The sequence below is a fragment of the Neolamprologus multifasciatus genome, unplaced genomic scaffold, assembly GCF_963576455.1.
Source record: "Neolamprologus multifasciatus unplaced genomic scaffold, fNeoMul1.2 chr03_unloc_1, whole genome shotgun sequence".
NCBI classification, from domain to species: domain Eukaryota; kingdom Metazoa; phylum Chordata; class Actinopteri; order Cichliformes; family Cichlidae; genus Neolamprologus; species Neolamprologus multifasciatus.
Window position 1 is genome coordinate 180,873 of NW_028181971.1, and position 26,582 is coordinate 207,454.

The 26,582-nt window shown below is 43.9% G+C and overlaps 2 protein-coding genes across 18 annotated transcripts in view; one reads left to right on the forward strand and one right to left on the reverse strand.

Moving 5' to 3' along the window:
* Positions 1-26,582, forward strand: part of LOC146490499 (ankyrin-2-like) — a 147,978-nt gene that overhangs the window by 76,352 nt on the left and 45,044 nt on the right. For 8 of the 17 annotated variants that reach the window (XM_085153119.1, XM_085153123.1, XM_085153128.1 and 5 more), the window contains exons 1-15: positions 1,318-4,213; positions 7,992-8,093; positions 11,639-11,737; positions 12,524-12,622; positions 12,756-12,854; positions 14,152-14,337; positions 16,495-16,518; positions 18,886-18,984; positions 19,541-19,639; positions 21,359-21,457; positions 21,864-22,061; positions 22,158-22,256; positions 24,206-24,304; positions 24,421-24,519; positions 24,619-24,816. In XM_085153119.1, the coding sequence (XP_085009245.1) occupies positions 4,073-4,213; positions 7,992-8,093; positions 11,639-11,737; positions 12,524-12,622; positions 12,756-12,854; positions 14,152-14,337; positions 16,495-16,518; positions 18,886-18,984; positions 19,541-19,639; positions 21,359-21,457; positions 21,864-22,061; positions 22,158-22,256; positions 24,206-24,304; positions 24,421-24,519; positions 24,619-24,816 (1,740 nt within the window). In that variant the 5' untranslated portion in view covers positions 1,318-4,072. Of the gene's footprint in view, positions 1-1,317; positions 4,214-7,991; positions 8,094-11,638; positions 11,738-12,523; positions 12,623-12,755; positions 12,855-14,151; positions 14,338-16,494; positions 16,519-16,627; positions 18,456-18,885; positions 18,985-19,540; positions 19,640-21,358; positions 21,458-21,863; positions 22,062-22,157; positions 22,257-24,205; positions 24,305-24,420; positions 24,520-24,618; positions 24,817-26,582 lie in introns of those variants that run through there. The other 9 variants (XM_085153126.1, XM_085153127.1, XM_085153129.1 and 6 more) reach the window with 4 other exon arrangements.
* On the reverse strand, positions 121-2,701 carry LOC146490501 (uncharacterized). Its single transcript, XM_085153111.1, has 2 exons — positions 2,567-2,701; positions 121-1,329 (listed from the first exon to the last, which is right to left on the reverse strand). The coding sequence occupies exons 1-2, from the start codon at positions 2,699-2,701 to the stop codon at positions 121-123; spliced, it is 1,344 nt and encodes a 447-aa protein (XP_085009237.1).

Here is a 26,582-nt window from a genome sequence, read left to right on the forward strand (position 1 = left end):
TGCTTCAGTACCTGACTGCACCCTATACTGCATCACGTTCGTCTGTTAGACTGTATGTGCTGTTGCACGGCAGTTCATTTATGAGCTAACATTAAGCTGCTGGGTCTCTTGTGTTTGTTTTCATTTGTCAACACACTGATGATACCTGATTCTGGTTCTACCTGAGACCAGTTTCGTGGTTTCCACTGTTATCATAGAGGCAGCTCTGGTTGTGAGTCCACCTCTTGCCCGGACGTTGTGGTTGTGAATATGAGTGTGAACAGTTGTTCTCTGTGACAGTCCAGCCACCTGCCCAGGGTGTAGCCTGCCTCTCACCCTAAGACAACTGAGACAGGCTCCAGTCCCACTGTGACCTTGAACTGGATATGGATGGATGAATGGATGAATGGATGGTTGGATGTATTGATGTATGGATGGATGGTTGAATGGATGGATGGATGGATGGATGGATGGATGGATGGATGGATGGATGGTTGGATGGATGGATGGATGGTTGGATGAATGGATGGATGGTTGGATGGATGGTTGGATGGATGTATGGATGGATGGTTGGATGGATGGATGGATGGTTGGATGGATGGATGGTTGGATGAATGGATGGATGGTTGGATGGATGTATGGATGGATGGTTGGATGGATGGATGGATGGATGGTTGAATGGATGGTTGAATGGATGGTTGGTTGGATGTATGGTTGAATGGATGGTTGGTTGGATGTATGGATGTATGGATGGATGGTTGGATGTATGGATGTATGGATGGATGAATGGATGGATGGATGGATGGATGGATGGTTGGATGGATGTATGGATGGATGGTTGGATGGATGGATGGATGGTTGAATGGATGTATGGATGTATGGATGAATGGATGGTTGGATGGATGGATGGATGGATGGTTGAATGGATGTATGGATGTATGGATGAATGGATGGTTGGATGGATGGATGGATGGATGGTTGAATGGATGTATGGATGTATGGATGAATGGATGGTTGGATGGATGGATGGATGGATGGATGGTTGAATGGTTGGATGGATGTATTGATGGATGGTTGAATGGATGTATGTATGTATGGATGGTTGGATGTATGGATGAATGGATGGTTGGAGGGATGGATGGATGTATGGATGGTTGGATGTATGGATGGATGGATGAATGGATGGTTGGAGGGATGGATGGATGGATGGATGGATGGTTGGATGGATGGATGGATGGTTGAATGGTTGAATGGATGTATGGATGTATGTATGGTTGGATGGATGGATGGATGTATGGATGGTTGGATGTATGGGTGGATTAAAGAGGGGTGTGTGAGGATTTTTAATGGCTACACTTTGTGCAGACCAAGTGCTCCGTCAGCTACCTCCTGTGGTTCACGTACACACAGAAGCATGTAGATTACATCTTTCCCCACTGCAGTAACATAAAGTAGTACAAGTGGCTTTACTCCCCGTCCCCCTCCCTCCCACAGATAGTGAGCCATATGGCGGACGGCAGATTAAAAATGTTTGTGCCTGCCCTGCCCATTGGATTACCAGCCCTCTAATGGGGTATGAGTGTGTGTGAGACTGGGGGTGGGGGATTCTGCAGACCTTAGAGATAAAGAAAAGTACTGACTTTCCTGCGTGGCCTGTTTAAGTGTGCTTGAACAGGTAGTTCTAACTCTGGCTTTGTTTCTTTGTAACATATGTACCCATGTAGCCATTTTTTGTCCTCCTAAATGAATGAATGAGCGTTTTGGCAAATGACAGTAAAAAAAATACCATCATTAAGTAAATTACAAGGAGGAGAAGTGAAACTGAGAAGTGTTTTGGATCTAACTGCAGATGTTTCAATAAAGTCAGGATTCATTTTCCACTTCCACGAGTGAGCTCGGGTCCACAGATGGTTTCTGACTTACTCTTTGTTACTCCGGGAATTAAAGGCCTTGTGCTGATAAATATCACAGCTATTCCATTGCCCAGGTGTAGCTAATAATATATAGCTTCGTCAGTTTTTTATGAACTTAACTCTTCAAAGGCCGCTCATCGAAATACTTGGTGACGAGTGTGAAGCAGCAGGAAGGAGAATTAGCCCCTCCCCCTCACCTGTCAGGTATCGGGGAGGTGTTTGAAGCAAACTGAAGCAAAAGGAAATCAAAATTAAGGCCATGAGTGTTCTCTTTTATACCTGAATGACACCATGACCGTTACAACAATGTAATAATATGTACTTGAGTATTGTGTGTATTTAGTTTGTTCTAGCACATCTCAGCCTCTTCGCCTGCCCGTCTCTGCTCCAGCTGACAAATCAAAGGTGAAAAAAGACGTTTGTAATGAAAGATTGTACATTTATTTCCTGATGCAACAGCTACAGGAGGAACACATAATACTAGTTTTTAGAGGTATTACAAAGTTCTTGGACCTCATTGTTCAAACATTGTACTCTGCAGTATAGTTTGGTTTTTTCTACTGTCTGTTTGTTCATACAGGTACTACACATGACCCAGCTGCAGTTAAAATGGCCTGGTGTTTTCACATAGGAAGCATCATTCTTCTTGCTTTCGATCTTCTGGGGAGACTAACAGCCTCCACCACTACCTCAGACACCAGACTGCACTCATATGTTTGTCCCTTATAGAACTGGATTTCCTGGATATGCTCCAAATTGCTCAGATTGGACTGGTTTTCACTTTTTGAAGGATCCACTTCACTGACCATGTTCCTCACCCTTCATTTAAATGATTTCTTTCTAGTCAGTTTCTAATCGTTCATTCATAGAAAACCCCAGAGCTGCTTCTCATGGGCTTGCACTGGCCCTCCACAATGAGAGGTCTTTCTCCCTACGCTAACATATTCAGTGAATGGTTTAGCTGATCTGTTTAACAGTGAGGTTATTGTGTGAGTCGTGGCCTAGAGGAGTGCAAAGAGAATGAGGACATTTACCTCCCTGATGTCCCACACGAGGACACAACACGGCCACGTCTGAAGCTTCGGTTAGACAGCACGCCATTAATTGTGCTGCCATGAAAAGGTCTGTGTGGCTTTTAATTTGCATTCAGTCCATCAGGATCAATACGTCGCTGCTCTGGGCTACGGGCTGACATAGACCTGCATTAGGACAACATGTCTGCTTCCATTAAACAGTGATTGAAGTAAAGGTTGGAGACCACGGTGCCGCAGAAAAGTCACCGAGAGCGAGGGACGAGTGTAAACATCCCTCGTGTGAGCTTTAGCTTCTGTTTGTGTGGCTTTAATCTGACTGGGCCGATGATGTAAGTAGTGACAAACGGTCAGTGTGCTGCCCTCAACACTGTTTGATCAAGGACAGCACTTTAGCACATGTCCACCCAGCATGCACCGGAAAATGTCCACTATGGATGATGGTATGTAGGAGGAGGTCACATCAGGCTGCAACACAATCTATCTGTGGCCTTGAGTGTGCACTGTTATGTAGTGATAGAGGATAGTGGGCAGAGCTTCTTTGATGCCTCACAATGTCCAGAGAACAGTCTGTATGACAGCAGGTGTGACACAGGAGCAGTTAATGTGAACACCTGTAGCTCTCGTGGAGCACACCGACGCTCGGACGCTCTCATGACGCCACGCTAACATGTTGTTGTTGTTTTAGGCTGTTCCCAAACACAGTCAAGTGGAAGCTGCAGAGGTTTTTATCACTTTTAGTGGAAAACAAATGTATATATGAACAGAAATTAGGCCCGTGTTTGCCTCATAATGCTTGCCGTGTCTGCGGTGGTCTGCCTTGTTTAGCATGCCACCCACTCACCACCTCTCCTCCCTCGTCATGCATAGCTGGGCTGGTGGGTGTAAAAATAGCCGGGTTGGAGGGGGTGGAATACGAGGGGTTGTTAGTCAATGCTCATTGAGTTGGATCCTTTAATGAGGAAACAGTAGCTCTCTGCTGCCTGTACTTACAGGCGTCCAGTCGAGTGGTGCAACCAGGACAGGACAGGTCCCTGCTGGATGGTAGCCTGTAAGCTTTTAGGGGGAGGGGGGACGGGGATTATCAAAGTGATTAACTCACTTAGAGTCCTTTACATTCTGATGAAACAGACTTATATAAGTTGAACCATGGGCAACACAGCCGTGTGTAAGGTTTGCGGCTCAGACAAGGGCCTGAGGACGGCTGTGAGCCCGGCTCAGCTGGACCAGGATGCTTTGCCAGACTTCTACTGCATGGAGCATTTTCCTGTGCAGCGTCCTGTGATCCTGGTAAGAGCTCACACTGACAGGCGCAGTACACACTGACAGGACGCTCCTGCAGCGCTTTGTTTCAGAGGTGTTTCAGGAGATTCAGGTAACTTTATGAAGCACTCAGAAGTTTATTTTGGTCTCTGTCAGGATTCTTTGTTGCTACCAATGCTCACGTTCTTTTTGTCATTACCCTAGCTACCTCTGCACACTCTGTGTTTGAGTTCGATGTAAACAGATATGGACAGACATGTGTCTCTGTTGGTGTGTGCATGGTTTTGGCGCTCCGCTCTCTTCAAAGGCCAGTGTGTGTGTTCATAAAGTGTCCCGGCACAGCAGCATGTGGGCTCTTGTATCTCATTTGAAAAGCGGTGTAATCACTTCAGCAGCTGTTGGGAACACAAGACCAGAAAATATCACTTCTGTAGTCTGGTGTCAGTTTCAATGCGTGAACGTTTGATGTGTCAGTGAAACAGTTTGTTTGTGTCTTCATTCAGTTACTCGTGCAATAAGTGCGTCTAACACAGAGGTGGGAACATGAACGCACTCTGGTTCCTAATGTGTTTGCTGACAGTGGAAATTTAGCTTGGATTGACTCATTAAAGGCTCATTTTGTCAGCTGTGAGTAAGTGACTACACCAGTCTTTGGAGCTCTGCCTTTGTTTCAAAGCTCAACCCTCAGAGATCAGCTGAGTAGCTATAAACACACGATTCCTAATATTTTCACCCCTGTCGAGCCATCGACTGATTCCTCCTGCTGTTCTCAGCATCAGGTTTCATGTAATCACTCAGGTATGACCTCACACTGACCCTTTTCTCCAGGAGTGGAACATTCCCACTGGTCCTGCTCAGTTTGGGTGTCGAGGGTTCGGTTTTCCTCAGCTTTGTCACAGAGCAAAGGAATATGTTTCTGATAGAACTACAGCAGCAACTTTATGCTCACGTGGAACCATTTTGGTAACTTTTATATTTATTTGGCAAATTCTGGTCAGTTTCTCAAACAGCTGCAGAGCGCCAAGTCAACTGAACACGACTCAGCTGTCCATCCACACCTGAAGGAGACGGGCACTCTTTCCACGATGAAAATCACACTGTGACCTTTCACAGATGGACATGATGAAAATCACACTGTGACCTTTCACAGATGGACATGATGATCATAATGAATCTATCCGGTCAACACCTCCACTCTGCAGGCTTTTAGCATCTTTGAGGGCCTTGTTTTGGTTTAATATCGTTACTGTTTGGCTTCGACGCTGCTCTTTACTTTCTGTTTGTCTCATAAATGTGTTTTATACAACAACAGCCTTCCCTCGTCTGAGACACATCCTGTTTTTAGACGTGGACAGCTCAGTGTCTCGACCTGTGAACTTTGGCCTCCTCTTACTCTGACATGTTGCAGTGAAGTGCTTGAAAGGTGCTACCACATCCTCCTGCTGCTTTAACAAGGAGCAGTTTATGCTCCAGGTCCTACTTTGGTGGTCCGGATGTTAAAATGGTAAATGGTCTGTATTTATATAGCGCTTTACAAATCCAGTCATCTACACATTCACACACTGGTGATGGCAGCTACATTGTAGCCACAGCCACCCTGGGGCGCACTGACAGAGGTGAGGCTGCCGGACACTGACAGCCTTGATTGGCTGGGAACAGTCGTGTTCAGTTCAGCTACCATTAATGATGATAGTGATGAAACATCAGACTGATGACTGTCAGAATGTAATGCCGTTCATGCCAACTCGACCACCACCCTGGTGTTTGTGTCAGCGGCACAAACAGAGCAGCACCAGGGTGCAGTTGCTAATAAACACAGATACTGTTGTTCCATCCAGCTAATGTTTGTGTTTATTTATAAGCCTTGTTTTTAATCCAGGCTAAATGTCCTCGTTAATAAAACCATAATCTGGAGGTTAGTTGGGTCAGTTTAGGTTAAATAGCTGCTTAGGTGGAGCGTTACTGGATGACTTTGTCTGCACCTCTTTATAACTGTTTTATTTGTCACTGCCTAACTTTAGTGTTAACATAATCAGTTCTCACACATGAAGGCCAAACTCGTTATTGGACTTTAAAAAGTAGTAAAAACGTGTAGTTTTCAGCTGCCTTTTAGTTCGTTTTAGGGTCCAAAGTGAATCAGCAGGGCTTGGAAAACGAACAGCCACAGTTTGAAGGACCACAGATCAAGTTTGTGAACAGGATGAGTTAGCCAGCGTCGTGTAAAGTTAAACATTTAGAAATCGTTCAAAAGGAAGTGTTTTTGGCTTCATCTGAAACAGCCTTGTCACTATGGTTACCGTGTCACTATGCTTGTCTCCATGGTAACTGAAGGGGTATGGCCTTAGCACGAGCAGCTCACAGTTTTCGTGTTGGGGACAGTTTGCATTGTTGGGCTCCTGATGATGTCATGAAGACACGAGCAGAGAACAGACACGGTGTCGGTGATGTTGTCACAGACAGCAGCTTTCGAAGGACGACGGCTGCTGCAGCTCCCACCTTCTCTCCAGTGTTTCTCATGCAAAGCCTCGCTCGTCTGAAGGTCCTGTTGGTCTTCATGTCGCTATAGCAACCAGCCAGCGGCAGAGATGATTAGGGCATGATGTGTGTCGGCAGTGAGGATACTGTCAGGCTTCACTGTGTGAACATGAAGTATCTAAGCTTCTCTGTGCTGTGCTTTGATTCAGAAAACTGGGGAAGAAATGTGAGATATTACAGCAACACAGATCTAAGTGTTAACAATATATTTACAGTGATATATCATTTTATTAGTGATAGTAAGATGGCTTAATTTCCCTGTGGTAGAGAGCATCTCTGGGTCGTATAGACTAATGAATATCTGATGAAATCGGGACTATTCTAGCTCGGACGGCAGCACAGCGTGGGGAGAAAAAGTGATGCAGTGCAGTTCCCTGCAGTAGCAGGTGGTAGTTGGCTGCAGGTGAGCTGGAAACATCAAGGCTGTGTCTGAAGCAGGTATCACTGCTGCAGTGTCAGTGATGTTCTCTCTTCACTTGTCTGTGCACATGAACGGCTGCCATTCAAACTCTTTGGCAAACCTTGATGGCTAATAATAGATCCTCCTGAAAATAAGCAGCGTCAGAGAAACAGCAGTGTTGGTGCTGCGTTTGACCCCTGAACTCCTCTAACAGTGCAGTAAACATCAGCAGTGTTGGTGCTGCGTTTGACCCCTGAACTCCTCCAACAGTGCAGTAAACATCAGCAGTGTTGGTGCTGCGTTTGACCCCTGAACTCCTCCAACAGTGCAGTAAACATCAGCAGTGTTGGTGCTGCGTTTGACCCCTGAACTCCTCCAACAGTGCAGTAAACATCAGCAGTGTTGGTGCTGCGTTTGACCCCTGAACTCCTCCAACAGTGCAGTAAACATCAGCAGTGTTGTTCTGCAGCAGGAGCAGAGAGCTTGATTTAACTTTGGAGGAAAATGCTGAATCACTCCTCACAGTGTTGCTCTGTTTCCAACTGCATCAGCATCCAAGAACAGGAACGTCCTTCACAGCAGGGACGTTCCTGTGCACTGAGGCAAATCAGGGGGAAAATGCACTGATGATGCTTTGTGCAGCGTGATTTTTGGCACTAATTTAGACTTTTTATGGAAAACTTACAAATAGATCATTGCTATTGATGAAGGCACAAAAGCCTTTTGCAGATCGAGGTGTTTTTCTTTAAATGCAAACATAATTACTGAAGGATGGCGCTCCAGGGGCCTCGTCATTAGACATGAACAGGAGTCTGTGTGCGATGTTCTCTATGTGTTTTGTAAAGTGTGCTTCTTCTCTGTTTCTTCCAGTCTGACAGTAACACAAGTTTCCTGCGAGCAGCCAGAGCGGGGAACGTTGACAAGGTTTTGGAATACCTGAAAGGGGGTGTGGACATCAGTACCTGCAATCAGGTAGGAAAACACAGACACATCCACACAAGCAGATCTGCTGTCAGTCCTGCACCAATGGCTGCACAGTGTGGACAAAAAAGAACATCCATCAGGCTTTTGCCTTGGTGCATGCTGGGTAGTTTTTACTTTTTGTCCAACTGCCAATATATTAGGGATGCACCGATACCGATACCCGATACCGGTATCGGGTATCGGTATCGGTGCATCCCTAATATATTGATTGTTTCTTCTGAATTGGTGTTTCTGATCGATTTGGCTTCTCTGTAGAATTAAAAATGGCAAGAGTCTGTAAGCTTAAGCACAAAACTTTACCAAGTAGCTTCTGTGGCTTTGTGTCTAAACGTAATCAGAATTTCAGCAGCGCTAACGTCAGAGACCAGGAGACAGTAGCAATCAGGCAGACAGAGCTCTGCCGCGGCTCGTAGGTCAGACATATTTACCTGTTTACCAAATAAACAATGTAAATTTGACCCACTGTCACAGGAAACCATGTCAGTGGGGACTCACAACCACTGAAACTGTTGTTATGTAAGTTATGTAAGCTATGTAAGCGAGTTAGCATGTTGTCACTTATCTTTGCTGTGGAGAAGCTTGAGGCTTCGCAGTCACAGCAGCATTTCAAAATCCAGTGGCCACGCCCCTTTCTATACATAGTCTGGTTCCAGGTGTTACCTGCAGCTCATCAGGTTGAACAGGTGAGCCTTATGTTTTTGGTGTTTGCTGCCTTTCTCTCCCACATTCGAGGCTCCCTGCTCGCCTGTGTCGTCTCAGCGCTGTTGGAGATGCATTGAACAAACAAAAACAATGAGCCCAGTGCTTTTTGTTGTTGTTTACTACACATGAATCCTTCTTGGGTTGTTCCAAAGCAGGTAGTGATAATCTTTCTTGTGTGATTGTATAATCAAATGATGTCCCTTCATTCCTGCGAGGGGGAAGTTTGATCCGAGGGAAGTGCTTTATTTAGGTCCGGTCATTATCTGCTCTCATGTATCAGGACTCCAGCCGTGGATGAGACGCTGAAAGCTGATAGGACGTAAACGGTGCTGCCCTGGCAACGGTCATAACGAGCAACACAGTAAACAGAAGAGTGGCTGGTGTCCATGTTGTGTGAAGATGGTTGTGTTATTGACATGTTGGCGTGACGCTGGCGTGGATCACTTTGTGTTTGGAAGATATTCTGAGCACTGACATCAAACTGTCTCTCTCGTAGCGCGTGCTGCTGCTGTCAGGAACTTAACTGAGTGGCAAAGGCCAAACGCAGCTTCAGTGTTCTGAAGTAAATACACAAAACTAAACATCAGTCAAATCTGAACATCTCTGTATCCATGTCAAGAGACATGCAGCAAATACTCGTCTCTTGCTTTCTACAAAGTCATTGACTCCTGCTGCTGAATCACTGTCTGCTCATCACACTGTGGATGTGTCACCGTGTAAAACCTCATAGATTGTGTGATTTTTGGCATCACAAACCTTGGATTTGATGAACTGGAAGGTTCTGGGCGCTCGCTGCTGTGATTAGCTGACTATTAGCAGAAGCTCAGGATTGGATCAAATGTGAACATTCACACTCATGTGAACATTCAGAGGATTTGGCACAGTTTCATTTTCCAACAAACCCTCCAGGAAGTATCACCCAACATAAAGTTATAAAAGTTTTTTGCATACTTTAGTTCCTGTGGACAAAATGAGGCGAGAGATGTTAGTGATGGAGAAGTGGGTGGAGCGCTCATGGAGCAGGACAAAGGGTGGGTGTAACAGGAAGAAAGGGCTCTCTGAGGTCATGGGCTGTTGTAACATCAGCTGATGCTCAACATAAGGGCAAAAAGACTTATTGTCCTTTGGGCAAAAGTAACCGAAAACCATTCATCTCTGCAATCTGATTGGTCAGAGTTTGAGACAAGTGATTCAAAAACAACAGGACTAAAGCTGAAATGCTGCAACTTAACCAGCTGTGGAAAACCTGATACAGTCAGGTTCACCACTCACCTGTATAACCTTGTATAGGGCTCCCAGATGGCCATTAGCTTCAGGGGGCTATTTGATGATAGGGGTGGGGGTGAAAATGGAGTGTTTATTTTTAGACTTTCAGAAAAAATGTTTACAAAGTTTACAGTGGGGTTTGTACCTGGTGGACTAGAGAGTTGGTCCCTGTGCCTTCGGGTAAGGATAGGACCCGGCCTTCATAGCCTCTTGTTGGGATGCTCAAGGGGGGATGATCCATCCTACTGAGAGCCTTCACTCCTCACATGGGCAGCAACACCGGAGGAGCTGGTGACCTGGATGGTGTGATTGGGAGGAATGGCCTGCTTTGTGCGTTTGTTTTGTAGAGTTAGAGGCATTGGACCATGTCCCACGGTGTGGTGGGTGCTTTGGGAGTATGAGCTGTTTGGTAACCATCGTCAACACACTGAAGGGATGTGATTTACACAAGCTCGTTACATCTCAGTGCCCTCCAAAGTTTAGTTCTGGTGCTCCTCAAACCAGCTTTCCTTTACCTTCAGGAGAATTTGGATTCAGTTCCCTGTGTTAACACTTAGTGGTGTGGTACAGTGCATGTGTTGTTGCATCCTTTTTGAATACCAGACACCAGCTGATGCTCGGGTTATTGGCTCCTGTAGGCCAACGTAACTGCAGAAACTGTTCATGTTCACATTAGACACATATGGCTCATCTCAGGTCTGGACTTTACTCTGTCTCTCTTTGAGCATGTGTCACCTTCCTCCTCTGTACTGCCTATTTTCAGCTACTCACCTACCCTGAAAAAAGTCCCCAAAACTATGAACTGCAGGTTGTTTGGTCCATCGATGTGATGCAGTCGGAGCTTTATGTTTATAGAAAGCTTCTCCTAAGAACTTTATTTTAGCCTAACGCCACTCGAACTGCTCGGACTTTGACCAAACACACACGAACCCCAACTAAACTCACAGCTGAAGCTCTGGTGTTTAAGACACTGTGGAAGTTTCCTCAGCAAGAGTCAGAGTGTGTAACATGCTGTTTTTATACGATGAGCATTTCTGTAAATGAACATGATGATGAACACAATGAACCTTTGGCTCTTGTGTCACTTTCTAATCCTTAGTTTCGATGGTCTCCCACGTTTGTCCCACTTGTTCTGTTGAGTCATTGTACAGCTGCTCCACTCGTGACACTCATCCACTCGTGCACTCGTGACACTCGTGCACTACAGATATTAACAGAAGTGATTTACAAGGTGAAACGTAATCTAAGAATCCACAGTTTCCATCACAAACCGGTATTAATACACCTACAACTTAAAAGCACGCACACACAACTATTTGTAACTTTATACCCAGAGCTGGACCTGATCCACATCAGCATAACTCAACATCTAATCCAACTGTCAGCCAGTCCTTGCACCACATGTGAGGCTGAAGCCTTTCACACTTTCAAGAGATGGACGCAGAGACAGAAGGGCAGGCACCCTTAGTGGGGCACCTAGACGAGGAGGTAATGCCTTCTGTTTCCCTTTGGAAACGTGTCTCTTTGTTGTCCTCGGGTCTTCACGCCTGACGTCTTTTTTCCAGAATGGTCTTAATGCGTTGCACCTGGCAGCCAAGGAGGGGCACATAGATCTGGTCCAGGAGTTGCTGGACAGGGGTGCGGCGGTGGACTCAGCCACAAAGGTAAGCTCGTTTCCCACTCAGGGTAAAGTCACACATACAGAGAGTCTCAGTTTGTATGGTTGATTAGCAGCGTGTATGTAAAGCTAACATCTTAACACATTACTTTGAGAAGGTCATATAATAAATAATCAGCAGGTTGAGTCGAGTAAACAAAGAAGTAAACACAAAGTTAACATAACCGATGAGAGTGTGAGTCATGTGGGTCATCAGACTAGACCCACGTATGTTAAAGTGTTGTGAACACCACATGCAGGATTTACAGCGCCTCGACCTACAGCTTCGTGACCTTTGAACTTTACTCTGGGGTCTGACACCCTGCACTGAAACGTTAAGCCTGGCAGGCATTGAGCCCACAGACCCCCCACTGAGCAGGCTTTCAGTCCTTGTACACAGCTGTGTCTGCTCTACCTCGACTCAAACCTGACAAACTAAAACCTGGTTTCTACAGATGGATGGACAAGTGGAAACATGGTCTCTAAACTGTGTCAGTGCTACAGTGTAGCTGATGATCACATGACGTGAGGTCATCGTTCACCGTGGTCATGCTGTCAGGATCAGATTACTCTCAGATATATTCATAGGTTTTTACCTGCTTATATTTATTCGTGAAGTAATCAGATCTGAAGCAGCAGTGAATTAAATACTGTTTATTTGTATCTCAGTGCACATGACAGACTAGACACAACTGTAAAGGACACAACAGCATTCAGTCAGGAGCACTCTGAGCTTGTTTTTACAACAACATGCAGATATTTGTCTGATAATCTTGTTATCGTTTGATTCCAGAAAGGAAACACAGCGCTCCACATATCCTCTCTGGCGGGCCAGGTTGACGTGGTGAAGATCCTGAGCAAACGTGGTGCTGATATCAACGCACAGTCTCAGGTGGGCCTCGACGCTGAAGCTGTTTAATCGTCTGCCGCTCATCACTGTCAGATAGTCAGGGGTTCTCAGCTGTGGTGTAACTGTTCCTCGTGTTTACCCGTTTTGTCCTGTGCTTGGTTCTTCGTGTTAACAGAATGGATTCACTCCTTTGTACATGGCTGCCCAAGAAAATCACCTGGATGTGGTGAGGTACCTGCTTGAGAATGGAGGCAACCAGAGCATTGCTACAGAGGTGAGAGGAGTGTGTTTGGATGATGCAGTAATCTAAACAACATTAATGTGATGTTTCCACTGATTTGATCACTTTTTAACTGCTCGGGGAGCTTTCTGCACACGGAGCAAGAAACTCAAGTCTCTCAGTGAGAATCACACTCATACGTCTCCTCTTAGGCTTTCAGAGTGTTCGTGGAACCAAGTGTTGATACAGCTCTTTCCAAACTAAAGCCAAAATACATGATAAATACATTTAATGAAGATGAATTTGAATGCAGGTCATTTCAAATAATTTTATTTACACACCACCAAATCACAACAACAGTCGCCTCAAGGTGCTTCAGACTGTAAGGTCGACCCTACAATAACACATACAGAGAAAACCCAACAATCATATGACCCCCTATGAACAAGCACTTTGGCGACAGTGGGAAGGAAAAACTCCCTTTAACAGGAAGAAACCTCCAGCAGGCTCAGGGAGGGGCGGGGCCATCTGCTGTGATTGGTTGGGGTGAACCCAGGTCAAAATAATAAACAAAACCAACGAAGTCCCGCCACAGAAAACTAGCTAAACCCTAAGAAACAAACGCACCAATGACAATAGCTACCCCTCGCGTCGTAGCCCAGAAACAGGAGCAAACAGTTCAAAACAAAAAGGTGGCTCACCCCTTCAGCCTGTGCACGCACAGGCACTGGACTGCACACGTTTGGCGGCTCTCAAGCAGCCTTACACACATAACACAAAGAAGCCAGGTCCAGGTCTGAGTCTTTCTCCCGGCAGCTGTCAGAGCGGCTTTTTGAACCCAGTCACGCGCCCCATGGTCCAATCAGCAGCTCGCTGCTCTTCATTAGTAACAGATTCCAGTGTTAATGCCACCTCTCCTGGCTTTATGAGAATCACAACTCTTAATCAGCACATCGCTGCATCCAGCTAGTTTAAAACACTGTGTGAACTTTACCTGAAAACACAAGAGCTGGCAGGTGGGCTGCTGGTGTCCCATCGTCTTCAAAGATGACCAGGTTCACACTAACATGAGCGAGTCTGCTGACAGCAAATGTGCTTCAACGTCACCCATCAACACAGTTTGCCAGTGATGGCTGAGGAGGCGTATCTTTGCCAGCTGGTGCATAGTGCTGGAGACGTGTGCATGAGTTCATTTTTGAGGAGCACGTCCCATCTCAGGATATTTCTTAACTCACCTCTGCTTCCTAACTGGACAGACTGGAGTTTAAATGCCTTTAATTTTCTTGAGCAGTGTGTTTTAAACTTTTATTTTAAATGAGATGTAACCAGTCGCCCGTCTGCCTTCTCCTAGGATGGCTTCACCCCTTTGGCCATCGCGCTCCAGCAGGGCCACAACCAGGTCGTGTCTGTCTTATTAGAAAATGATACGAAGGGCAAGGTGCGCCTGCCTGCCCTGCACATTGCAGCTCGTAAAGACGACACCAAATCAGCAGCCCTGCTCCTCCAGAACGACCACAACGCCGACGTCCAGTCGAAGGTACGGCCATGCAGTATTTTGGTTAAGTGTTGGCATGTGCAGAAGTCCAGTGAAGGTGGTGATCTGTGTTTGTGCAGATCTGTGGTTATTCGTAGCTCCATGAAGGCGACAGTGGTTCTAGCTTTCCAGCATGAGGTTTGAACCTGTTCTTCAGTTATCCTGCTGAGACGCCTCATTGTATCCTCTCTGAATAATCACAGGGTCTATTTCTTCTGTCATAGTCCCAAATAGATGAGTAGGCGGGAATGTGGCAGATTCATCAAAGCGAGTGGAGTAATGCAGATTTGTGCTGTGTGGGATCGACGGGCAAAGAATAACTGAAGTGAGGCTTGAACCCACAGCAGTTATGCTCCTACCTGTGGTCCTGATGATGACCCACACCGTGCTTCTTGTTCCCAACAGTAGTGATAATTCTTCCCATAACAGTGATTTTCTTCCTGAAGACACTGATCTAGTACAGAGATCGTTGCTATTCCACCAGTTGACAGCTTCTTTGTCGTGATATTCCAGCGAAGCTGCATAAATCAGATGTTTGTGTTTGCATCAGTGTGTCTCTGTCCTCTGTCTCATTCAGTGTCTCTGTGCTTCACACGTCACTAACTGCCTCTCTCCCTTTTTCCCCTCTCTCTGTTTAAATACCGCCTCTCGCACTCTTCCTCTCGTCACCCTCCTCCTCGCTGCACCGGTGTCTAAGTGTAGCACTGTCCACTGCATGGAGTGTGCCGCTGTCTGCAGGTTGTACGGTGGTCGTATCTAAGATTGCATGCACACGGTGGGGCTTGTTTTTAAGGCTGTGGTCTGACCATCAGCGAGAGACTGGAAGGGTTAAAGTGTCCGTTTAATATTGATGGGAATCACTGTTGTGGATGATCTCGAGTTTATAGTTACGACTGTTCCTCTGATGCCAGCTGGCAGCTTGAAGTGACGTGGCTGGAGTGAAAATGATCTTATATCAGCACAACATCAGTGATTATGTAACAACACTATAGAGTCTATTTAGGCTCCACGCACACATCTATGTGCTTCTGCTGCTGGGACGCAGCCATGTTGAACATGAGTCATGAAGAGGAGAGTAGCTCGAGTAGTTACAGTTACTTGGATACTGAAAAACACTACACGATGATCATGTGTGTAGTTATTACTAAATATGCTATGAAAACGAAGTGAAGTGTTCTCAATAACAGAAAGCGTTATGTTTATAAAGTAACGCCTTTTACTGTGATCTCAGCACAACTGTATGATCTGGGCAGCAATACTTCAACAGTGTGGTCTTATATAGAATATTATATGTCTTATATATATAACATTGTAATGGGGTTAGGTGTAAAAAATGCTAATGCTAAGCTAGCCCAATGCTAAGCTACCACCACAGGAAACAGTAGGGAGTCACTTCCCTTTACTTCAGGAAGCACGTCAGAAAAGTTAGCAAAAATGCTAATGCTAAGCTAGCCCAATGCTAAGCTAGCCCAATGCTAAGCTAGCCCAATGCTAAGCTACCACCACAGGAAACAGTAGGGGGTCACTTCCCTTTACTTCAGGAAGCACGTCAGAAAAGTTAGCAAAAATGCTAATGCTAAGCTAGCCCAATGCTAAGCTAGCCCAATGCTAAGCTACCACCACAGGAAACAGTAGGGAGTCACTTCCCTTTATTTCAGGAAGCACGTCAGAAAAGTTAGCAAAAATGCTAATGCTAAGCTAGCCCAATGCTAAGCTAGCCCAATGCTAGCGATGAGAGTAACATTGTAATATAATACAAGCTGAAAGCAAGCTTGTTAGTTCAGAGGCAACAACAGGCTGAGGATTGATTTACTGACCCAGAAAACTTCCCGAAACTTTGTCCGGGGTCGGACTGGGCGACCCGATAGGGGGCAGGACGGTGCCTTTCCTGTCCCCCAATCCTTTCCTCAGTCATTAAAGTCTTTAAGCTATGAAAACATCGTCTTAATTCCAGGTGGTTCACAGAATCTGTGCTTTATTAAAGAAGTAGTAAAAGAAGAAACGGATCATTTAGCTATTTGAAGCTACAGTAAGCAGAGCGCTGTCAGCTCTGACAGGACTGAGACGCTCCAGCCACGTCCTCTGTCGTCTGCACAGCTGAGCTAATGTCTGTGACCGCAGCCTAACTGAACTGATCTTTCCCTCCCCATCCTGCAACAGATGATGGTCAATAGGACTACTGAGGTATACACACACTCCTTCAACTCTGCACAGGCTCACACAGTCCCGTCCTTCTGTCATTTCCTTTGTTATCACTGCCTTGATTTCTCTCACCTCCACAGCACTTGCTGTACATGAACTCTCATTTGGTCCATTCTGTGTGTTTCAGTTGATTTGATATTGTTTAATGATAAGAGGCCACCGTGCATGGCTGAGAGGAATGGCCGACCACTGCTGCTTATCTCTGAAGTTTTAGTTTTTCACCCGAGTCTGTTTGATTTCTTTGAATTTGATCATCAGCTCAGGATCACCCTTCGGTTTTCCTCCCCGTGTGGCCCTAAATACATTCAGACTGACTATAAAAACTGAATTGTTGTAATGACTGTGTTTATTTTCTGTAAGCTTCGATCATGAATGTGTGTGATGTGCACCGTCTCTTAGTCTGTAATTCTGCCTCTTTTTGTGTTGCATGTTTTAGAAATGCACTCTGAGCAACAGCTGAAAGTATTGTTTACAAACTGATAATATGACAAAGCCCGTCCATATAAGATAACACACTACACTACAAGAAGTAAGACATGCTATAATATATGGCTGCTTAAGTATGGAAGGCCAGTGAAGACGAACAACGCTGACATCTTTTCATGTCTTTAACATCTGGGACATAAGAGTGATGGTTGAAATACGATAAACAGATGATTCAACGTCAGTAACTTTTCATGTTAAACTGGGCGGACGATGTATCACCACGATCACAGTAGGGCTGCCACGATTGGTCGACTAGTAACGATTACGTCGACTATCAAAATCGTCGACGACTGATTTAATAGTCGATGCGTCGTTTGAAGCTTTGTAAGATCCTGAAAGACGCAGGAATAAGTAGTAGGATTTAAGAGTGTAATAACGGACATATTTTCAAAAGCGCTCCGACGTTTTCGGAGACGTCTGTTACCCACTAGCTTGATAGCTAGCCGGGGGCTAGGCTAACTAGAGCCGTGAGAACACCGGACTCCCGGCTTCAAACCCACCGCCGTCTTTCGCTACTCAGGTTAAACATGATATATAAGTCACTTAGATAACTTAAAAATGTTATTGTTTGGCTTTTTTAGTATTTTATTTGTTCCTGAGTAAATCAGTTTGGCTGAGATTAAAGTTATAGTTTTTACACAGCTGAATAAAGCAGACAGCTGATTATCAGAAGTGTGAGATGCTCGAGAATTTACTCCGGTGTCCTGTTATATTTTAGATAGCAAGGAGTTTATTAAACTTCACCGAAACAATCTGCAAATTTCATTAAAATGTAATAAACTATCATCTTGTCTTTATTTTTAGTTAGCACATACCTTAAACACTTAAAGCTGTAAGCTAATGATAGTTATATAAGAGCAGATGCTGCTGGTGCAATAAGCTGTACGTTTTACGTCCAATGGATGATGATCTGATTAATCGACTATCAGAATAATCGTTTGTGGCAGCCCAAGATCACAAGAACAAACTGTGTCACAACAGAAACCCGAGAAAGATTCAGACACTTATGTTAGGCTTTAAAATGCCGTTTGCAGAAGGAGGAACAAATAAACAAATAAAAAACAACATTTAACTGTTCTTCCTCTTATTGAACACACAAGGAGCAAAGGCAAACATTCACTGTGTTTCTTCCACCCATGGTCTTCCACACTTTGCAGCTTCTATAACATTTCTTTTAGAGTGCATGCGTTTCTTTGAAGAAGCAAACTAATCTGTAAACGGTGCAGCTCAGCATGGGAAGCTTGTGAAGCTCATAATATAACTGTACAAAGCTAACATGTTAGCACAGACAGCATGTTGCATCCATGCTTCCTTACTTTGCAGCTAAGCTTCTGACTGTAACTTTTGAACCATCTCGTTAGTCACTGTATTCTTCACGCTTCTGTAAACACCTTTTTCACATTAAATCGGACCAACACTAACAGAATGGAAAGGTAAGGCAAGAACTCCTCCACCCTACTCTGAAATCCTTTTTGCTAACAACAGTTAACATAGTGCACTTTGGTGTTGATGGGGACCTGTGTGGGTTACTGACCGTCTGTGTTGTCTGTGTCGTCTGGATGATGTCTGCTCTGTGCTGATTTCTGATCTGTTTTCATTTCACTCGTGTTAAAAGCATTTGTTGGTCTTTACACAGTTTGCATGGACGTGTGTGTGTTTGGGGTTGTGTGTAGATGCTCTGACTTTCATATTAGTACCAATGATTATTTTTAAGTCCGATTTTCATCGTCCTTGATTTTAATTTACTTCTTTTACTCTTGGTGCAACTTTTGCATGCTGGGAAGACTAAAGGTCAAAGTTGACGGTGAAGCTAATGTGTGTGCCCTGTCCTGCTGTGTGTGTCTGCATCTTTCTGTCCTGCAGAGTGGATTCACCCCCCTGCACATCGCTGCCCACTATGGGAACGTGAATGTGGCCACGCTCCTGCTGAACCGAGGGGCAGCGGTTGACTTCACAGCGAGGGTACGAAACAAGCCGGATAAGTTATTTGGGTCTGAACTGTGTGACTGTAAGCTGGAGACTGTAAGCGTTACTGTAATCCGATTACTTTTTTCAAGTAAGTAAAGTAAGGGATTACTATTGCAAAAAGGGTAATTATTAAAGTAAAAAGTAATCGGATTACTTTTTTCAGGTAATGAGTAAAGTAGGGGATTACTATTGCAAAAAGGGTAATTATTAAAGTAAAAAGTAATCGGATTACTTTTTATAAAAGTAATCTGATTACTTTTTTTTAGGTAACGAGTAAAGTAAGGGATTACTATTGCAAAAAGGGTCATTAGATTAAGCTGAAGCTCCAGCTTCAGTGGACAGGATGAAAACATGTCAGTGGGTAACTCTACAACCACAACAGAGCTGAGTCAGTGATGAGGACCACGACTGACTGAGCTCAGTGTTGTGTTGGTTCTGTTTCCACACGTATAACTGACCAGAACACTGAGTTTTTTGGTTCCACATTTACCAATATTTGGATTCTGAGCCGACGTGTTTAACGAGTTGTTGTTTTTGTGCGTCTTTGCAGAATGGGATCACTCCCCTGCACGTGGCCTCTAAGCGTGGCAACACAAACATGGTTCGCCTGTTGTTAGACCGTGGCTCTCAGATTGATGCTAAAACCAGGGTGAGTAGCTCAAACGCACACATCTAATGTAACCTGAGCTTGGAGCTAGTTATCTTTAAACCACACCTGCCCACTCCCACAGTGGTGCAACTGTTACATACACAGTAGCAGCTAATGGTCGTGTGCATTTCTAACAACAGATATGATGGGGGGTTGTTCTTAGTTCATTCTACATGTAGGTCTGCCACTCATCACTGGATGATCGGTTATTTAATAAACTGCTGCTCTGTGAAGTGCAAATAAAAGTTTTATGATATTCTTAATGCTTTAAATTGTGTATTTACTCCAGTAAAGATATTCAAACCAATAAAATGATGGAACTGAGGACTTTATTTTAGCAATGTGATGCCATTTATCAGAGAAAATGTTACCACTGTGTTAGTCCACTTCAGTTTTTGACTTGTACATTAATGTAATGATGTTACACTAATAGCTCAGGGATAATAGATCCTGACATCGTCCCTCACATGCAGAGGTATCTCTGTATTATCTAAATGATTTGATGATATATATGATAAGCACTGAAACTAATCTGTTACTGTTGTTGCCCATCAGTCGCCCCGTGTGTCCTTAAAGAAAAACATCTGCTTGACTTGTATTTATCTGTGTTTTTGCATCCTTTGTAGCGTCTGTTCATACATGACTCAAAATGTAAAAAGAATAGATGCTTAGTTTGAATGTTCTAATATCTGTTTTTGTTTTTTAACCCTTTAAAGCTGGTCAGAGCAGCACGCTCCATTTTGCGTAACTACTTTTAAATCCCGGTAGCTCTGCAACCACGTAAGCTAGTGCAATAATTTTTTTTGCATATGAAACCGGAGGAGTTGTACTTACATCTTATGCCATCAGCTTGTCCTCGGTCACAGTTTCCTTCCACATATAGCTTTGCAAAAACTGCATAAAAAGCAGCAACAAAAACATAATATTCCAGAAACACGTTTTGCCGATCCGATCAGCTGTTCGTAACACTTCCTACGTCCATCAGCGCGAACTATCCATGTCCTCCATGACCTGCCCGAAACAGGAAGTGACGTCATTGTCGCGGAAATGTAGTTTTTTACCATCAAGGCCTCATGAGCCTATACTGGTGTTTTTAAAAGTTATGTTTGACTTTATGACTTTCTGTGTCATTTCTGGGATGCTTAGGACTCATATTGCACTGCTGGAAATAGTTTATTTTGATGCATATGCTGCTTTTTTGCAAATTTGCATCATAGGATTGTTTTTCGTTTTTCCTGCAGTATATAAAAATTGGTGTATTTCAAAAATAAAACTATGAAGACACTCAAAATAAATTTCCTGTGGTGGGAAACTATTTTGTGCAACTTTTTTGTATTTACAGTTTTGACGGATAAGCCTCTTAAATTTCTCTAACTAGAAATATATGTTAAAAAACAAAAACGATTTTAAATTTTTTGTAGTTTATTGCACTTTTTTGCAATTTATGTAATTACTATGCACTTTAATGCAGACATATTATTAAAATCTGGGCTGTAGTGGTTGTATTGATGTATAGCAACTTGAAATGCTCCCAAAAATGGCTCCACAGCATGTAAAAATATAAAGTAAGCTCTGGTGGACTTGGTTCTATGGTCGGTCTTAAAGGGTTAAATAAACATCAGGATGAATTGATCAGGACTTTTTCTGTTATGAAAAGTGAAGCCATCGTTGTCCTGCAGCATCCGGAGTCGATTCATAGTCACTGTCTTGGTTTCGTAGGACGGCCTGACTCCGCTTCACTGTGCTGCTCGGAGCGGACACGATACAGCTGTGGAGCTGCTGCTGGAGAGAGGAGCGCCTTTACTGGCCAGGACCAAGGTCTCACATTCACCATCTAAATCATGGTTGTGTCCTGTAACATGTCACTGTGAAGCTAAGGGCCTCGTCTGCTGGTGACCAGCAGGAGCTTTGTCTGCGAGGTGGGAGGAAGGAGAGGTCAAAGGATAAACACGCCCACGTGTTGTAGGGTTTGGCACTTTCTGCATATAACATGATGAGTTTGAGGGATTATTCTGTATAAAACATGATGAGCATGTTCAACAGATTCTCTGTCAAATACTCAACAGTAGATCTGCAGATCTGAGTTTGTTACGGAAACAGCAGTGAGTGAAGCTGCTGTTATCAATCAGAGATAAAAAGACACGCTGCAGCTGTTTATTTACCAGCAAACCAATAATGCATCTCACCTGCAGCTCTCTGCTGATCCAACTGTCCCCTCCCACAGAACGGGCTGTCCCCTCTGCACATGGCAGCACAAGGTGACCACATTGAATGCGTCAAACACCTTCTACAACACAAGGCTCCTGTTGATGATGTCACACTGGACTACCTGACAGCGCTGCACGTGGCGGCTCACTGTGGTCACTACAGAGTCACCAAACTGCTGCTGGACAAACGGGCCAACCCTAACGCCAGGGCACTGGTAGGTCACGAAGAAAACATGGATCCATGAATGGAAAAGGATCCTAATCTGTCTACATGCACCTGGAGGTCACGGTTCACTGTGTTTGCTCCACAGAACGGCTTCACGCCGCTGCACATCGCCTGTAAGAAGAACCGCGTGAAGGTGATGGAGCTGCTGGTTAAATATGGAGCTTCCATCCAGGCCATTACAGAGGTGCTTTACACATCGGACTAATCTGCAGAAATGCCTTTATTATTGCTCTCTGTACATTTAAAATGTTACTATTGAAACAAATCTGTGACATTGCATGTATGAATTTGGTTACATGTAGCAAAGGTAGCTTCAAAACAACCTCCTACAGTTACAGCATGCTAACAGCAGCAGACTGTTCAACAACATCCCACGGGTATAACTGGAGTCATAAAGTGATAAACCCACTCAGTAGTACTCACAGTAATGTAATAACATCAGGCCGAGTGGATCCTCTTGGTGTAATAGAATTAAGGGAGGCTTATTGTTATTGAACAATTTTAAATATTAGCATCTCTATAGACCAGGGTGGGGGAGCTGCAGGTTTAAATGACCTCCTCAACATGTGTTGAAGTTCTCCAGAGGCTGGTAATGACCTCATCATGTGATTCAGGACTATTGACCAGAGATGGGCAGTAACTGTAATCTGATTACTTTTTTCAAGTAACAAGTAAAGTAAGGGATTACTATTGCAAAAACAGTAATTATTAAAGTAAAAAGTAATCGGATTACTTTTTATTAAGAGTAATCGGATTACTTTTTCAAGTAACGAGTAAAGGAAGGGATTACTATTGCAAAAACGGTAATTATTAACTTGAAAAAGTAATCCGATTACTTTTTTAAAAAATGTAATCAGATTACTTTGTTCAAGTAATGAGTAAAGTAAGGGATTACTATTGCAAAAAGGGTAATTAGATTACCGTTACTTTCCCGTAGGAACGCTGCTTTACTGCGTTACTGCGTTACTAAAAACGTGATTTTTTGCGAGAATGTCTCATGACAGTGACGTAAGCGAGTGCGACGTTCGTGACAACAGCTGTGTGCAGATCAACAATGGATCATATATCGAGTGCAGAGAGAGTATGAGCGTGCAGCGTTTAAAGCGTGGAAGTACTGACCTTACTTTGAGTTTGATTCCATAAAAAGTGACAAAAACATTAGTGTCCGTTGTGCGTGGGAAGAAAACTTCTTTTTACAGCGAAAAAAACCCCTAAACTTCCAAACAAGCACCGAGTAGCTACGACGTAATGGGAAACTCACAGAGAAACTCGCGGATTCTTCCACTGACCGCTGCACACCTGCACCAGGGTAACCCTCCGCCTACCCCACTCCTGCTTTACAGGTGAAAATAGAGCAACAGGACCGCTAGTCTGTGACTTTATTTATTTTCTGCTGTGTTTTACTTGCATCTATTTGAAAGACTGAGTGTAAACACAAAAAATATTTTATTTTATGTGCTGGAATGTGCAGAAAATAGGTTTAAATGTTAAACAAGTTTCTTCCAGTCAGAGAATGTTGCAGATAATAAAATTTTTGCTTGATGCATAAAGTTAAAAGATTAAAACTAATAAAACAAGTTTTAAAAAGAGACTTTTCCATCTGATTACATTTTGTATGATGGATTATGCAGAAAAAGTAGAATTGGGCTGAAAGATCTATCACTTTATCACCTATTCAGGTTGTAAATCGTGTTTTTAAAAAGTAACTAATTAATTACTTTTGAAAATAAGTAATCAGTAAAGTAACGGAATTACTTTTGGGGGGAAGTAATCAGTAATTAGTTACTGAGTAACTTGACCAACACTGCTGTTGACCCACGGTGAGCTCTAACACCTGCAGTTCCCCCACCCCTGCTGTAGACAGTACTGCTGACATAATTAGAAATAAGCTGATTTCTAATTGAAAAATATTGATGGTAAATTAGTCATAAAGACCAAATTAAAGGTTTTATTGTATCAGTTTTCTTCTGATACAATAAATGAAAGATAAGAACGTATTGTCCATTATGACCACCTGCAGTTATAGCTTTAATGGCTGCATGCCACACAGACATAACGCACTATATTATTCACCGATTCCTCTGATGTGCGTTTCATTCTGTCCGATCGTCTCGTGCTTTCTCCCGTGTTCAGTCGGGTCTGACGCCCATCCACGTAGCAGCCTTCATGGGTCACCTGAACATCGTCCTGCTCCTGTTGCAGAACGGTGCCTCGGCTGACGTCAGCAATATTGTGAGTGATGCAGCAGAAGTGACACAAACTGCAGCCATTTGTTAAGTCAACACAGCGTGACAGTGAGGTTTTCAGATTGTGCTGACTCGTCTGAGCCATATGTGTCGTTTGCACAGCGTGGAGAAACGGCCTTGCACATGGCAGCCCGGGCAGGTCAGGTGGAGGTTGTCAGATGTCTCCTGAGGAATGGAGCGATGGTAGATGCTCGGGCACGTGTAAGACTCAAAAATCACATTTGCACACGTGATAAAGAGTCCTTAACGTTTTCATTCTGATGGTCACTGAGCTCTTTTTCTGCTGCGCGTCTCGTTTAGGAGGAGCAGACGCCCCTTCACATTGCATCCCGCCTGGGGAAAACTGAGATTGTGCAGCTGCTGTTGCAGCACATGGCCCATCCTGATGCTGCCACAACCAACGGCTACACCCCCCTCCACATTTCTGCCAGGGAGGGGCAGGTGGAGACTGCCTCGGTGCTGCTAGAGGCAGGGGCTTCACACTCACTAGCCACCAAGGTGAGTGTGGGAGAAGACTTTGGATCTCCATGGTGTGATTTAGTGCACGGAGCAGTGGAACGAACATGTTTCAGTTCATGTAATGCTCTAATTTCTTATTTTCAACATGGCAGCTGCAAAAAGTGAACACATGAAAACATTCAGGGTTCCCGCAGAAATCACTTGAAGTTCACTTTGTTCCTTCTGTAAGCTGTTTGTGTAAACTAATATATCACTGAAAAATCACCAAGAACAAAATAATGAAACAATCAGACAAACAAATACAGCATTTTTATTGCACTTATAATAAAGAGCTGAATCAAAAAAGATTTAGTTTGGCACCAAGTCGTGACAGTTTGCCTCCTTGGTTCATAGTTGTCTTTGTCTCCACACCACATATGTTAGCTGACATTAATGTTTCAAACCATTGCATCTAGCCTTTAAAAATCAGCAGGTACATGCACACATCTGCTATCAGTGTGTAGCCTGTACACATGACCGGCCTACATTTCTGAATGTTGACTCTTATGTCTTGACCCCATGTAGTCCTCTGCTGAAGGCTGGGATAGAGAGGTTACTATAATACTGCATCTCCTGGTCTGTGTGATTCTTCTGATCAATGATTGATGAGGCAGCAAAGCTGCTGCGTCCCTCTGAATTGTTCATGAAGTCTGAACACAGCTGAGTGATTTATCACCGTGACTGTTTAACAGGCTGTGCAGTCAGGATCTTTACTTCGTACCCCATCCCAGACAGACCAACCTCTTAATCTATTCATATAATGAGAAGAGACAAAGCATTGTGTGAGGCTGCATTTGTCAGGCCTCAGTGCTTTTGCTCTCTCCTAGACTTCTCTCTGGGGAGCGAGGGGTGTGGCTGTCCCTGTTACAGTGTAACACAATTATAGCGCCATCCTTACAAACATCAAATTGTGCATAATTGTCCATATTTTCTCATAATATCAGTATTTTCCACAATGCAATGTAAGTAAACAAGTCTCTGCCATCTTTCTCCTTTGCAACCTCAGTTTAATTTTTTGTGTACCTATTAAATTTAATTCTGCCTTTAAGAGACAAAAGGCTGTTCTCTCCATGAACAGGCCTGCATCATAAACAAGTCAGTGTGTCCTTACAGCTAAAGTGCCCCCTCTGCTGGCCTTTAAATGAAATGGACGTTGCCTGTGGGTTACCTGCAGTTGCATCAGCTTGCTACTATGAACTGTTTATAGCATTACACAGATTTTGGCAGTAACTGAAGGTCTTTCCCTCTTATATTTTATACTGTACTTAAATACAAAGCTTAAATAATACTACGGCAATAGTAGTAGTAGTATGACAAAGTAAATAAAAAAGAAATAATACAAAAAGTAAGAACATTTCTGTTGGCTAATAATACTTAATGTTCTAACAATATTTACAGTAATACTTTACATCTGGCAAGGTTTTAATTCGTGCAACCCACAAGCTCAACTCTGCTGCTCAACACACAAAGTCAACTCTGCTGCTCAACCCAAAAAATCAACTCTGCTGCTCAACACACAAACTCAACTCTGCTGCTCAACCCACAAGCTCAGCTCTGCTGCTCAACACACAAACTCAACTCTGCTGCTCAACACACAAACTCAACTCTGCTGCTCAACACACAAACTCAACTCTGCTGCTCAACACACAAACTCAACTCTGCTGCTCAACACACAAACTCAACTCTGCTGCTCAACACACAAATGCACTCTGCTTATGAATGTGGCACAATTTTAGGGGGAAATAAAAGTAAGATGTGTTGCTAAC